Source organism: Oncorhynchus tshawytscha, linkage group LG16 (assembly GCF_018296145.1).
Source record: "Oncorhynchus tshawytscha isolate Ot180627B linkage group LG16, Otsh_v2.0, whole genome shotgun sequence".
Lineage (NCBI taxonomy): Eukaryota > Metazoa > Chordata > Actinopteri > Salmoniformes > Salmonidae > Oncorhynchus > Oncorhynchus tshawytscha.
Genome location: NC_056444.1, coordinates 60,800,266 through 60,815,169, shown reverse-complemented (window position 1 = coordinate 60,815,169; position 14,904 = coordinate 60,800,266). Strand labels below are relative to the sequence as shown.

The 14,904-nt window shown below is 39.0% G+C and overlaps 1 protein-coding gene across 2 annotated transcripts; it reads right to left on the bottom strand.

Annotated features, from left to right (window-relative positions):
- Window positions 1-1,310: 1,310 nt before the first annotated feature.
- masp2 (MBL associated serine protease 2) lies at window positions 1,311-9,139 on the bottom strand. 2 transcript variants are annotated; one of them, XM_024399759.2, is made up of 6 exons: window positions 9,032-9,139; window positions 8,040-8,262; window positions 7,529-7,706; window positions 4,890-5,021; window positions 3,454-3,650; window positions 1,311-3,318 (listed from the first exon to the last, which is right to left on the bottom strand). In XM_024399759.2, exons 1-6 carry the CDS (start codon window positions 9,037-9,039, stop codon window positions 3,139-3,141), a joined length of 918 nt encoding a protein of 305 aa, XP_024255527.1. In that variant the 5' UTR covers window positions 9,040-9,139; the 3' UTR covers window positions 1,311-3,138. The 2 variants fall into 2 exon arrangements, with proteins under 2 accessions (XP_024255527.1, XP_024255528.1); XM_024399760.2 differs by having other exon boundaries at window positions 1,311-3,272.
- Between the last annotated feature and the right edge of the window lie 5,765 nt (window positions 9,140-14,904).

The following is a 14,904-nucleotide window of genomic DNA, read 5'->3' as shown; positions in this document are numbered from 1 at the left end:
ATATATTGGTCCAGAAAAAAAACGTTATGGATTGTTGATATTCAATGAAGTTATTTTATATGTCATGGCGTGTACATTGTTTGGCCCTAAGATACAATTGTAAAGAAATAATGATGGGTGTGAGGGAAAAGAGGTGACTGGCTATGTACTGTTGCTGTATGTGTCTGGACAGTCAGTTGATGGGTTTTATGGCGTGCGCAATTCCTGTGACATTACCTCCGCTTAACCAGTGTTCCCGGAATGAGCAGAAATGACATGTAAGCAGTGTGTGAAGTGTCAGCATTTTGGGGGGTTTTGATTGGGAATTTAATATGGTTATATTCATTTTATTATCATTATTTCAGAATATTTCCCTTTGTTTTGCATCAACTATCAATCTGAATGTAAACCAAGTCTTTCAACCATGTTCTTTAGTGGTAGACATTAAACAAAACAATTATGGCATTTGTGAGGTCTGAAATGAGGTGAGTGACTTAAAGGAGGCCTTCAAGCACAATAGATCCTTTTCTTCTAAATGTCAAGGTAATGTCATCTGATGGGTCATTGTCCATGAGAACTCGCGCAGCTTATCACAAGAAACTGTTGGCCTTCAAATGATAAAGTTAGGCTCATGCTAGAAGCAATTTGTGAGAACTACAGTTTTCTCTCCTTCCAACAATAGTAGTTCATTTAAAGGGGCAATCTGGGATTGATACATCCATTTTTGGACTGTTAAGTTAATGATAGCCTATAGCCATTGATTGTGGATAGAAATGATAAATGCATCATGAGCTCAATTCAACTGTCTTACACTCTTGCAACCCACAATTTAATTGTTTTACACATTTTTCTGTAAACAATGTATTTAAAAACACACTGCTTTGATTCACATGATTTAAAACGAATTTGTTCTCATAGAATAGAGATGGTTAATTCCTGCATCCATAGTTGTAGCTATGAATTTGAGTGATTACATTTATCCAGCCCCATCCCTTAGCTGCTTGCTAAAGTGTCTGAGAACAGGCAATTTCATCAGACTGAAGCACCGTAGAATATCAGTTTTTATAGATGAGTAGCTAGGGAGCACGAAGAATAAATGCATATTGTATGAAGGTTAAACAACGACAAATCATTGCTTCTTAGACGGAAGACATAGCAGCAGCTGATTTGACTTTTAAACTACTTTTACTGCATTAATTTAATTCAGTGCCTGTTTGTGTGGAAAATATCAGACCGAGTAACTGTTTGCATATAGTAATTGTGAAGTTCTGGCTTTGAGGGTCACTACAATATCTGCTACCTTCGGAAAACCATTGGATATTACACAAGGACAGTATTACGGCAGTATTTTTATTTGGGAGGTACATGTTATATCAGAAACCAGAGGGCAAAATTGTGAATATGGATATTTATCTGAATGCATTGGAACTATTTAGAGGTGTCCCGCAAAGATGCCCAGTGTCTCTTTAGTTATTATACTAGCTATTGAGATGTTGACCATCTCTTTGAGGAACTCATTTATAGATATGGCCCAGAGTTTTTTGTGGTAAGGTCATGTGATTGGGTAAAACTCTGGAGCCTTTGTTGCAGTAACATTGGATGTTCATTGAAGTCTAGGTAAAAGTGGACACGTTTAGGGTGCTGATGTGCTTTGATCCGTAAGATTTTGTTCTCCTCTGCTTGGCAGTGTACTGCATGACCGCACCCCATTTCAACGAGTCCTGTTAGTCTGTCTCCAAGTCATTGTTGCACTTATTGTTTAGTCTTTCTTCTGACCTCTGCATCTGTACAGGCACACAAAGATTGCTCTAAACAAAATGCTTTTAAAGCTACAGTCTGGGATAGTAGTAGACTGCCCTGACTGAAGCTGTGAAGATGCCTGGGGGAACAACAGGACAGAAGTTGCTACTGTAGCATCACATTCATAATCTTCATAGGAGATTAGCCTCCACCTTGGTCTCCAGAGCCTTCACTTTGGTCTTACTGGCATTCAGTATGTCCTTCAGAAGTATTAGGATCTTCAAGAGGACCTCAGGTTACTCCTCTAGGGCTTTGAACCGGACCTGAAGGAAATTGGGATCCTCAGCCTTCACCCCACAGACACAACACTGAACAGCAACAACAGCACAGCTACCACTGACTTCATAATCACATTATAGAATATAATTAGATAGATTAGAATAGTCCAACAACAACAACCTGGGGATAGGGGGGTTGAAAACCCCAACAGCAATCACAAACACACACTACTAATTATCAAACTAAGCAACAGAAAGCATGTGATAAACATACCATTTCACCATCTGCCAGAGTACAAACAACATTCCAAAAGAAATGTAGTACTGCAGGATGTAAATTAAAGAACTGCTCACGATTACAGTAAACCCTAAAAAACAATACCAGAGGGGTATCCTATGATCCACTCAGGATTTTATTACCTATTTGTTTATGCCGTCTTTGGTGTGGTTATCAATGCATGAGCACCTTTTTTCCCCACTCCTATCGATTAAAATAATTTCATCATAATCATTTTATTTTTTCAATCAAAAGTTTTAATGTGTGTTAAGTTTCAAATGCATTCTGTCATTACTATCTTCTTCAATGAAGGTGATGATGACAATATTTTTGCGATAGCAAGGGAATCTGATTTCATTGGTCTTTAACTTGCGGCACAGAAACTTAATTCAGGGTAAATGGAGTTAGCCCTTAGTTAGCCTGCCCCAGAGCAGGTTAAGGATTCATTGCCATAGAAGTGTACCTGGCTAAAAGGTGAGCCACATTCGTATGACTGGTTATACCAAGTTGAACTCAGAGTTGGCCAAAGTTACCTTGCTAACTCCTCAAACCTGATTCGTAAGATACCACTCTGGAAACAAAAAATAGTCAATGTGTTGATTGATGGGAAGTTAACTTATCTAATTATGACTAGAGGGTCATGCTCTATTTGAAAGGGAAACCTACTTGCCAATAGTTTCCTGTAAATTACTGGAAAATTCACAGTAAGCCCTTTACAGTGTTATGTAATTAACACTGGAGTTTGCTTGATGAATTAGGCCTTTTATATCATGTGGATTATCAAAGATTTCAGACAAGGTATCACATTGGCATAGCATGTGATTTAAGTTCTACTATGCTTTTTGAACTCCCAAGCTGGTATACTTAATCTTCCATCCCTTGTTTTTCCCTGAGAGGTCCGACCTGAATGAGACATGTACTTGGTAACTGCCCGTGTCTATCTTGCCAGGAGGAGATGCTCCACAGAAAGGTCCGTACTCTTGTCCTTCCGTAAAGATCTTGGAAGAGAAGGAAAACTTGGTCAGGAACTCCAAGGCCATACATCTTCCAAGGGGGGACAGCAGACAAAGACAAGTTGTTTCTAGAGCATGAGTAGGAATACATTGTGTATTCATCAGCCCTTGTGTCTTTGATTGGTTACTTTAAAGGATGGCCCTACGCTAGTATGCACCGGCTGACCTTCAAGACATCGTATGGACAGGGGACATCCGAGTGGCCCTCTACGTCAAACGGTTCCTGGAAGTCCAGTAGCACTCTGAATCCCTCTGGTAGGAGTATGGTGTAGTTACAATGACTCATTGTGGGGTATGGACTGGGGTAACCCGGGCTGCTCAACTCTCCTGACCTCTCTGTCAGCACCTGACCTCTGCAAGGCACTACAGAGGAAAAGACAGATCAAATCAAAGTGTTTGTATTTATTTGTTTATTTTAAAGCAGTTTATTCTCATTATTTGAAGCACTTCTAAAAGACAGCCTAGTTAATAAAAAATGGATAGTAAGTGCAAAAACATTGAGAAGCTTTCCATTGTCTTGTCATAATTCACCCTTATTATCTTTTAGTGGACGCAAAATCCTTCTGGTATAAGCAATCGGGCTCATTTTTAACTGAATTATTACTCTAGTAAGTACACAGATGTTGTAATAGACAACAACAAATCGATATCTCAAAGAGGCAGAGTTGCTGTAATTTATATAATTTGAGAAATTTGAAAGCGGATAATTGTTTTTGTCTATTCATCCCCTGATATGTGGTGTCACTTTATCCTCTGGCTAAGAATAACAATTTAAGGCACGTCCACGTTGGTAATTGTGATTAATTACCTAGCATCAGTGCGCTATTAGCGTTGAAAACAGGTATCAATTTTCGACGCCTTTTCCAGGGAGCTTTTCCCTTAGGAATCTCTAGTAATTAACCTAGCCTTGCGCCAGCTGGCAGAGATCAACTACTTTCTACAGCTCTGTGCTTCTTCACTCTGAAATTACTTTGTAATCACTCCACTATGCTGTAATGAGCTGCTGTGTGCGTACTTATTTCAAACACGTGGCAGCAGTGTGCCCTGCTCTGAAAGTGCTGTAAATTATCTTTAGAGATGGACATAAAGTCTGTTCTGTGTTCATGGGATAAGTGAAGGACAAATGGACAGTCAAATGACTATCCTCAGGTACACTCCCAATTTTCTGTTCTTTGGGGCCATTAGAATTCAGAAAGTAAAACATACATTCAATATTGTTTTTCTGTTTTCTTGTGAAGACATATTTCCCCTCAGTTTCTTTGTGTTGTATTCCGAAACATTGGAGAACTTCTTTAAGTGGTATGGATAGGAAAGCCTTTTAGCTGTGTAATGGTCTAAAGCCAATTCTAATTAAATGGGGTATCTCTTTGTAGTATTCATGAATATATACATGTATTCATGTTTGAAACCATTCCAAGCTGAGAGGAAAGCATTGCATTTGTATAATGAATTAATCAAAAATGTAGCCTAAACTATGTAGGCCCTATAGGTTCGCAAACACTGCTATCAGTATTAGACCAACAAATCAAATCGTATGAATAATACTCCCTCATTCATTGGATTTCCTGTTTTTTTTTGTTGTCTAGTTTAAATCACCCTTACCAGTGCAGGACCTTTTGTTGTCATGGAGCAGGTATCCCAACCTGCAAGTGCAGTAATAACCACCAACATAATTGTGACAATAATGGTCACACACAGACTCCCCATCTACCGTGCTGAGGCACTCATTGATGTCTGTGAACAGGGAGAGAGAAGCCAGTTAATATAGACCCACAAGAATAATGTTGCAGATACAAACATACATTCAAAGATGGGTTCCAGGTCATTGAGGATGCATTGATAACATTTCAGGTATACATAATTATGTATAATTGATAATTAAGGGGTTTACAAGCAGTTTTAGAATAAATGTAATTATTAGTGTATAGATGATACAAGTAGAAAAACAAGTAAAGTGAAGTTCATATAATGAATTTTAATTAATTTCCAGAAGTAATCATTTATATTTCACATTCATAGGCACATTTCTATTGGTCCAATGCAGGACAATTAAGTACCTTTTTTCCTGATTCCTCTACTGAATTGGGTATTCTGAGATCATTATACCTACTGTTTTATATTGCTAGTTGGTCATTGTTAGGGAAATTCTGAAGATTTGGGGTTCTCTGTATATACGTATCTTCTGTAGTCTGTCCCCAACAGCAATGGTCTGACAGCACCATTGTCAACATTCGTCTACTAAAGAATTTATTTTTATTTTTATAATTGTTTCCCAAGGGGTTGTGCTTGAATTATACCAATGTGAGTTATTCAGCGTCTCCTGTTTCTTGACCCAGAGTTAGCCCTCGAACATTTCTCCTCTATCTTTATTCCTTTGGTGGATAAACACACACCTTTTTAAACAATTTAGAGTCAAGAACAGATCAAACCCTCTGATCTTTCAGAGTTTATTCAGATGAGGAACCAGGCTTAGGCAAAAGCAATGAAAACTGACTAACAGATTAGCAATCTATCAGAAAATGTAGAAACAGATGTATTATCTCGATTAAGAAAGCTAAATCCAGCTACTTTCTAAGTTCCATCTCTGGGAAACAGTTAATTCACTGAAGTGTACAAAATCCTCTTCTTCCCTACCTAAGCATGTTCTGTTTGACTCTGGCATCATTGCTGAAAATAAGGATATACGGGATGCTTTTAATCATAATTGCATCTCATCTTCTTGGTAAGCAACTCCAGTGTAGATTTTGCCTTGTGTTTTAGGTTATTATTCTGCTGAAAGGAGAATTCATCTCCCAGTGTCTGGTGGAAAGCAGACTGAACCAGGTTTTCCTCTAGGATTTTGCATGTGCTTAGCTCCATTCTGTTTGTTTTTTATCCTGGAAAACTCCAAGGTGCTTAACGATTACAAGCGTAGCCATAACATGAAGCAGCCACCACTATGCTTGAAAATATTGAGTGGTACTCAGTAGTATGTTGTGCTGCATTTGCCCCGAACATAACACTTTGCGTTCAGGACAAAAGGTTAATTGCTTTGCCACATTTTTTACAGTATTGCTTTAGCGCCTTGTTGCAATCAGGATGCATCATTTGGAATATTTATATTCTGTACAAGCTTCCTTTTAACTAGGTTAGCATTGTGGAGTAACTACAATGTTGTTGATCCATCTCCTATCACAGCCATTAAACTCTGTAGCTGTTTTAAAGTCACCATTGGCCTCATGGTGAAATCCCTGAGCGGTTTCCTTCCTCTTTGGCAACTGAGTTAAGAAGGACGCCTGTATCTTTATAGTGATTGGGTGTATACATACACCATCCAAAGTGTAATTAATAACTTCACCATGCCTATTTTTGCGAGGCATTGGAAAACCTCCCTGGTCTTTGTGGTTGAATCTGTGTTTGAAATTCACTGCTCGGCTATTGCACACAGTGAGTCCATGCAACGTATTATGTGACTTGTTAAGCAAATTTTTACTCCTGAACTTTTTTCAGTTTGCAATAACAAAAGGGATGAATACTTATTGACTCAATACATTTCAGTTTTTCATTTTAAATTAATTTGTAAATGTTTCTAAAAACACAGTTACACTTTGACATTTTGGGGTATTATGTGTAGGCCAGTGACAAAAAATCGAAATGTAATACATTTTAAATTCAGGCTGTAAATTAACAAATTGTGATAAAAGTTAAGGGGTGTGAATACATTTGGAAGGCACTGTATATGAATGCACCTGGCACTTCATTAAGGCTGTTAGATTCAGTTTATCATAGAGCTTTAATACTGCCTACCAGTTCAATACACATCCCTGCAGTATTTTCCATGAAGTAGGCTGGCTCTCTTTGAAGTCTCATAGGTCAATTGATTCACTGCTATTTTTTTCTTCTCAAAGCTCTTTTACAAAAATTCCTGCAGTACCTAACATCATGATAAGCCTTTAAACATATCAGTTAGCCATCCCTGAGACCAGGTATGGTAACTCTAGAAATTCCTTCAGTTTCCTCAGTTAGGTAAAACAGGTTTTTGTTTCTTTGTTCCCTATAACTGGATGTACTGGTGCCTCTAGGGCAGTTCAACATGTTGATTGCGAACCTCTTTGCTGGGGAATGTGATTGTTTTACTTCAATGTGTTTTGTATTTTATTGTATTTTGTCAATTGTGTTCACGCAGGGTTTCCTTGCGGAAGAGATCTTGGTCTCAATGGGACTCCCTGTTAAAGTAATGGTAAAATAAAATTCTACTTCACCTTCTGAGGTGTAAAATGCTTGAAAGCCAGTGAAACGCCCCTCATTGGAGTAGTCACTTCTGAAGACTACCGACATGATGTTCCCAGCCGACAGGATAACTGTGTTACTGGGGGCGTCTACATACTCTTTCTCCCCTTCGCCACAGAAACGCAATGTCTCATTGGCCTCTGCAAACACCTAGTTCAACATGAGCACAGACAGATTTCTAACAAGTTAATGAGTGCATGCAGTTCTTGAGGGTGGTTCTCAGGACCAGTGGAGGCTGATGGATGGAGAAACCGGAGAAAGAGCGCATTGTAATGGCTGGAATGTAATAAATGGAGCGGTAGCAAAACATATGCAATAAATAAATAATCTATGAACACAACTTATTATTATAAATGATCATGTGTGAATGCATAACTTTAATTTGCAAATGTTTAATACCGTTCATTCCAATGTAGCCATTAGAATGAGGTATGCCCTCCCAATTTCTCCCTTCACCAGCCTCTACTGCTCAGGACTGTTTACCTGAATATAATCATATTCACAGTGGTGGGAGGGTTCCAGACTGAAGTGGGTGAAGTAGAGTTTAACCCTGTGGCTTTCTGGGACGGAGATGTTCCACACTGTGTGATGGTTGTTGGGGTATGGGCGAGGGAAGTTGGGGGAAGTGAAGCTGCCAAACAACCCCGTCATTTCCACGCTCAGAGATACAGGAAGCAGGACGGCGAGGACAGATACACAATACGCACTGTGTACCAAAGTGAGATGAAAACATTCAAGCTACAGTCTAAGATTTACAGCAATTACAGCTAATGAAATATACAAGTTCATTTTTAAGAATATGATTTATACCTTAATAAGATCAGTAAAACTGCCTTACTATATCATAACCAAAACAATGGACCAATTACCCTATTGTTTATGTTTTTTGTTGTCATTGGAGACTTTAAACAAATTATGTAAAACTTCAAATCATAAAAAAGTTATGTTGCTTTCAAGTAATGCCATTCCTTGAGCACTGCATGTTAAAATGTTATTGTGGGATGCATTTGCTCTGTTGTTGGTGGTCCTCTCTGTCATATTCATGCACTTTAAAGGGCCAATCTGAAGTTGCTACATACATTTTTGGACGTATACATTCATTATATGTACTCATTGATTTAAAAATATACTTATATTACTTATTAATGCCTCATGAGCTTAGTTCAACTGTCGTATCTCATCAGAACCCAAAATTTGTAAACAAATTAAATGTAAACCAATATTACAGCCTCAAAACATGGTTAAAATCATAATTTTGATATCATGGATGATCCATCCATAGCTCTGTCTATGGATTTGAGATTGATTACATTTCTCCAGCCCCATCCGTAGCTTTTTACAGAAACAGGGGCGGTGAGAACACTTTGTTATTGTTTCAACTGTTGATTGCCCATTTAAAACAAGTGTGGCTTTAGACTACATTCTTCAGATCTATTCATTTGATTCCTAATGAAGAACTCTCAGTGATAACTTACCAGTTCATCTCGGCTGCAGAAGATTCCAGAGGAGCAGTGTCATAGGTTTTGTTCAGTGTCTCAGAACGTTTGACTATCTTTGAACCCTTGTGCTCTCAAGGTTAATGAACTAGCGTCCTGACTAGCCGACTTTGGGCAAACAAACAAAGCATGATGGACTCATGATTTGTTCTATCTACAACACCCTATAACCCTGTTGACTTTTACAGCATCAATCTGGGGCCAACAACTGTTCTTAGACTATTCCTCACTTTATATATATATCTACTGTACCAGTCAGTACTTGTCGTTGCTGTATATGTTCAGAGCCATATTCCTATAAAAATGAGAGAGGATCAAATGTTGTTTAAGTGTTCACCTGCCTTGTCTTCTTTTGGGGTGCTGCTATAGGCCACCAATTGCTAACAGTCAGTATTTGGGTAATATGTGTGCAATGCTTGATAGTGTGTGATGTTAACAGAAAAGTCTATTTTATGGGTGACCTGAACATTGACTGGTTAGCAACTTGCTGTCCTCTCAATAGGAAGCTTCTAACTGTGACTAATGCCTGTAATTTGAGCCAGGTTATCACTCAACCAACTAGAGTGTAAACCAATAGTGTTGAATCTATTGAAAGGACAGCTTTTTTCCATCTACGTAACATTGTAAAAAATCGGAAACTTTCTGTCCAAAAATGATGCAGAAAAATGTATCCATGCTTTTGTCACTTCTAGATTACACTACTGCAATGCTCTACTTTTCGGCTACCCAGATAAAGCACTAAATAAACTTCAGTTAGTGCTAAATACAGCTGCTAGAATCCTGACTAGAACCAACCAATTTGATCATATTACTCCAGTGCTAGCCTCTCTACACTGGCTTCCTGTCAAGGCAAGGGCTGATTTCAAGGTTTTACTGCTAACCTACAAAGCATTACATGGGCTTGCTCCTACCTATCTCTCTGATTTGGTCCTGCCGTACATACCTACACATACACTACGGTCACAAGACGCAGGGATCCTAATTGTCCTAAGCAAACAGCTGGAGGCAGGGCTTTCTCCTATATAGCTCCATTTTTATGGAATGGTCTGCCTACCCATGTGAGAGATGCAATCTCTGTCTCAACCTTTTAAGTCTTTACTGAAGACTCATCTCTTCAGTGGGTCATATTATTGAGTGTAGTCTGGCCCAGGAGTTGTGAAGGTGAACGGAAAGGCTCTGGAGCAACGAACCGCCCTTGCTGTCTCTGCCTGGCCGGTTCCCCTCTTTCCACTGGGATTCTCTGCCTCTAACCCTATTACAGGGGCTGAGCCACTGGCTTACTAGGGCTCTTTCATACCATCCTTAGGAGGGGTGCATCACTTTAGTGGGTTGAGTCATTGATGTGATCTTCCTGTCTGGGTTGGCGCCCCCCCTTGGGTTGTGCCGTGGCGGAGATCTTTGTGGGCTATACTCGGCCTTGTCTCAGGATGGTATGTGGGGGCTGTGCTTTGGCAAAGTGGGTGGGGTTATATCCTTCCTGTTTGGCCCTGTCCGGGGGTGTCATCGTATGGGGCCACAGTGTCTCCTGACCCCTCCTGTCTCAGCCTCCAGTATTTATGCTGCAGTAGTTTATGTGTCGGGGGCTAGGGTCAGTTTGTTATATCTGGAGTACTTCTCCTGTCCTATCCGGTGTCCTGTGTGAATTTAAGTATGCTCTCTCTAATTCTCTCTTTCTTTCTTTCTCTCTCTCGGAGGACCTGAGCCCTAGGACCATGCCTCGGGACTACCTGACATGATGACTCCTTGCTCTCCCCAGTCCATCTGGTCGTGCTGCTGCTCCAGTTTCAACGGTTCTGCCTGTGATTATTATTATTTGACCATGCTGGTCATTTATGAACATTTGAACATCTTGGCCATGTTTTGTTATAATCTCCACCCGGCACAGCCAGAAGAGGACTGGCCACCCCACATAGCCTGGTTCCTCTCTAGGTTTCTTCCTAGGTTTTGGCCTTCATAGGGAGTTTTTCCTAGCCACCGTGCTTCTACACCTGCATTGCTTGCTGTTTGGGGTTTTAGGCTGGGTTTCTGTACAGCACTTTGGGATATCAGCTGATGTACGAAGGGCTATATAAATAAATTTGATTTGATCTGTGACATCCACTTGTATTGATCATATCTTCACTAATGCTGCAGAGCTTTGCTCCCAAGCAATATTTGTTTCCATTGGCTGTAGTGACAGTAACGTTGTGGTAATAACAAGGAAAGCCAAAGTGCCAAAGGTTGGGCCTAAAGTCATTTATAAGACATAATACAAAATGTTTTCTCAGGACTCTTGTTGAAGATGTAAAACATTTATGTTGGTATGATGTGTATGTGGAAGTGAATTCAAATGCAGCATTGGAAGTATTTGTAAAATTATTCATGCGAATTGTTGACCAGCATGCACCTGTTAAAAAACTAAACGTGAGAAATTATAGAGCCCCCTGGATTGATGGTGAATTGAACAATTGTATGGTTCAAATAAATAATGCAAAAGAGGCGGTAAACAAGTCCGGCTGCTTAGCTGATTGGTTGACATACGGTAAATTGATACATTTTGTGACTAAACTTAAAATAAGAAGAAATTATATTACCAAACAAAGATAAATCACATAAAACACATTTTTTTTATTATAATATGGGCATTGAAGTTGATGTGTCATTTATAACAAAACCTTTTGATATTGCCAATCATTTCAATGACTATTTCCAGAGTTGTGGACTCGAGTCACACGACTTGGACAAGTCTGACTCAAGTGACAAATTTGATGACTTGTGACTAGACTTTAATAGAAAAGAAAAGAACTTGAGACTTGATTTGGACTTGGAGCCTCAAGACTTGGGACTCGACTTTGACTTGACACTGATGACTTGAATTAATCTGGCCAGGTTTGATAATGTTTTGTCACTTATTATGAGGCAAAGAGTCTACGTGGATTACTCTACACACAGCCAGAGACAGTAGCCGCAGCATCGCCCTTGCAAAAAACCTGCAACAGGTTGTGGATAGTGAAACGCACACTCTGCACTCTGATTGGACTAGCAAACTAGCAGTCAACACAGTTCAGGTGGTGAGCTAGTGCTTTTTTCTCTTGTTGAAATGTTTGCTCTTGCTTTAAATGCATAGGCCCTATGTGGTACATCTATATTCTATCTAATACTGCAAAAAATGCTAGCGTTTCATAATTCCATCCCCATACCATTTATTGCAACACGTAGATATTTCTGTTTCATATTTGATAGGTCTACGATACATTTTCATTTAGTCCTACCATTTCTTACCCTCTGAGTGGGAGCAATGTTTATTACGCACATGAACGTTCACAAGACTCATGAGGAAGAAATGTTGTTTATTTAATTCAATGTATGGTTAACTTTGTTCATATTTCATGGGTTATGTCAGAGTTCCTTGTGTCTGTGTTCTATGTCTCTGTCATTCTGGTTGTGGATAATAGGCGCACATAGAAATAGGCTACCTAGCCTGCGCGGCACGCTTTGGAGTCAGAACATTGAATAAGAGAAAATGATTTTTCCATGTATGAATGGTGTTGAAATGTAATTAATAATCATTAAGTCTGATTAAGTGAAATATACTGTACATTGGAAATGGCCTTTTACATTGTAGAATCAGTTTATTGGTTGTAATTGCCAATTGAGTAATTGTATGGTCCTGGGGGCAAAGTGCTTATTATGTAGGCCTACCTGTTTGAGCTCTTGTTAGACAGATTCGATTTGGTTTCTCAAGTGGAGGCTGTACAGTTTTAACCTCTACCTGTGTCCGTTCAGATATGATAGGTTAAGGCTATTTCTTTTGGACTATTGCCCGTGTATACTTGATAAATCTACTTGTATATTTTGTATGATATGGCGCTTTCACAATTGGATCACCAAGACCTGTGAATACATCTATACTCTGAGCACGTCAACCTTCCTTGCCTTCTGCTGATTTCATGCCCTTACGACTGCTACACGGTCCCTATTTTACAATTACATAGGCTAATCAAAGTGTGTTGTAGACAAAATAATGAAAAGGGCTGTCTCATAGCCTCAATAAATAGAAAAAGATTTGTAGTGGAACAAGTCGTTGCATGTATAGATTTATTTTTTACTTGACTTGAGAACTTGTGACTCGACTCAATTTGACTTGCTCTTAGAATATATGACTTGGACTTGACCCGTTCTACTTGGAACTTGACTTGAGACTGACCTTGTGACTTGAGACTTGCATGTGACTCGAATAATAGTGACTTGGTCCCACCTCTGGCTATTTCACTAGTAAAGTGGAAAAACTCTGAAGTGAAATGACAACATTTTACAGTGAACCATCATACTTTTGTAAAAAAGATCTGATAATGAAAGAGAAGGATTGCGGTTCTGAATTTGGTCAAGTTAGTGTGGCGAGGTGGAAAAGCCACCAGGTATAGACAACCTTGATGGGAAACTATTGAAGTTGGTAGCAAACTGTATTGACACCCCCATTTGCTGGATCTTTGACAAAAGCCTAAAGGAGTGTGTGGGTGTCCGTTAGAAAGAAGCTAAAGTAATTACACTATCTAAAAATAGTAAAGCACCCATGCTGGCTCTAACAGCCTCCCAATCATTTTGCTGCCTGTTCTTAGTATACATATGGAGAGGATTGTGCTTGACCAAATACAATCCTATTTTTCAGAGAACAAGTTAACTACTGACTCTCAGCATGCATAGAGAAGGGCACTCAACTTGTACTGCACTGACTCAGATGACTGATAATTGGTTAAAATAAATTGATAATAAGATGATAGTTATTTTGTTAGATTTCAGTGCAGTCTTTGATGTAATTGATCATAAATTGTTATTGAAAAACTCACTTGTTATGGCTTTACATCACCTGCCATCACATGATTGGAGGGTTATGTATCCAATAGAGAGCAGAGAACATTCGTCAATGAAAGATTCTCGAACATCAGATATGTACAGTGCGGCGTCCCTCAGGGCAGTTCCCTTAGGCCGTTACACTTCTCTGTTTTTACAAATGATTTGCCACTTGTTACACAAATCTAGAATAACTATGTATGTGGATGATTCCACACTCTACATGTCAACACCAAAAGCCAGTGAGCTCACTGAAATTCTACATAAGGAGTTACAGTCAGCATCCAAATGGTTGATTAATAATAAACTGGTCTTAAATACATCTAAAACTAAAAGTATTGCATTTGGTTAAAAACATTCTTTAAGACCTGAACCTCAACTGGAGTCGTACATAAAGGGTGTGACCATTGAGCAAGATGAGGAAGCTAAACTCCTAGGTAAACATTGGATGTTCAATTATCAAGTCATATTGTTAAAGTTGTTGTGAAGATAGGGAGGAGTATGTCTGTTATAAAAATATGTTTGGTGTTTTTTACACAAAAATCAACAGTACTGTGCTTTTACCCCCAAGCAATAAGACTGCTAAATATACTGAACAAAAATATAAATGCAGCATGTAAAGTGTTGGTCCCATGTTTCAGAAGCTGAAATAAAAGATCCCAGAAATGTTCCATATGCACAGAAACCTTAGTTCTCGAAAATGTTGTGCACAAATGTATTTACATCCCTGTTAGTGAGCATTTCTCCTTTGCCAAGATAATCCATTCACCTAACACGTGAGGCATATCAAGAAGCTGATTAAACAGCATGATCATTACACAGGTTCACAATAAAAGGCCACTCTAAAATGTGGTGGTTTTGTCACACAACACAATGCCACAGATGTCTCAAGTTTTGAGGGAGCATGTAATTGGCATGCTGACTGCAGGAATGTCCACCAGAGCTGTTGCCAGAGAACTGAATGTTTATTTCTCTACCATAAACTGCCTCAAACGTTCTATTAGAGAATTTGGCAGAATTTA

Coding starts and splice junctions, on each gene's coding strand:
- masp2 (XM_024399759.2), bottom strand. Junction 5,022..7,528: donor AGCATTTTACACCTCAGAAG/GTGAAGTAGAAT, acceptor CCCTGTTCACAG/ACATCAATGAGTGCCTCAGC. Junction 3,651..4,889: donor CAACAAAAGGTCCTGCACTG/GTAAGGGTGATT, acceptor TTTCCTCTGTAG/TGCCTTGCAGAGGTCAGGTG.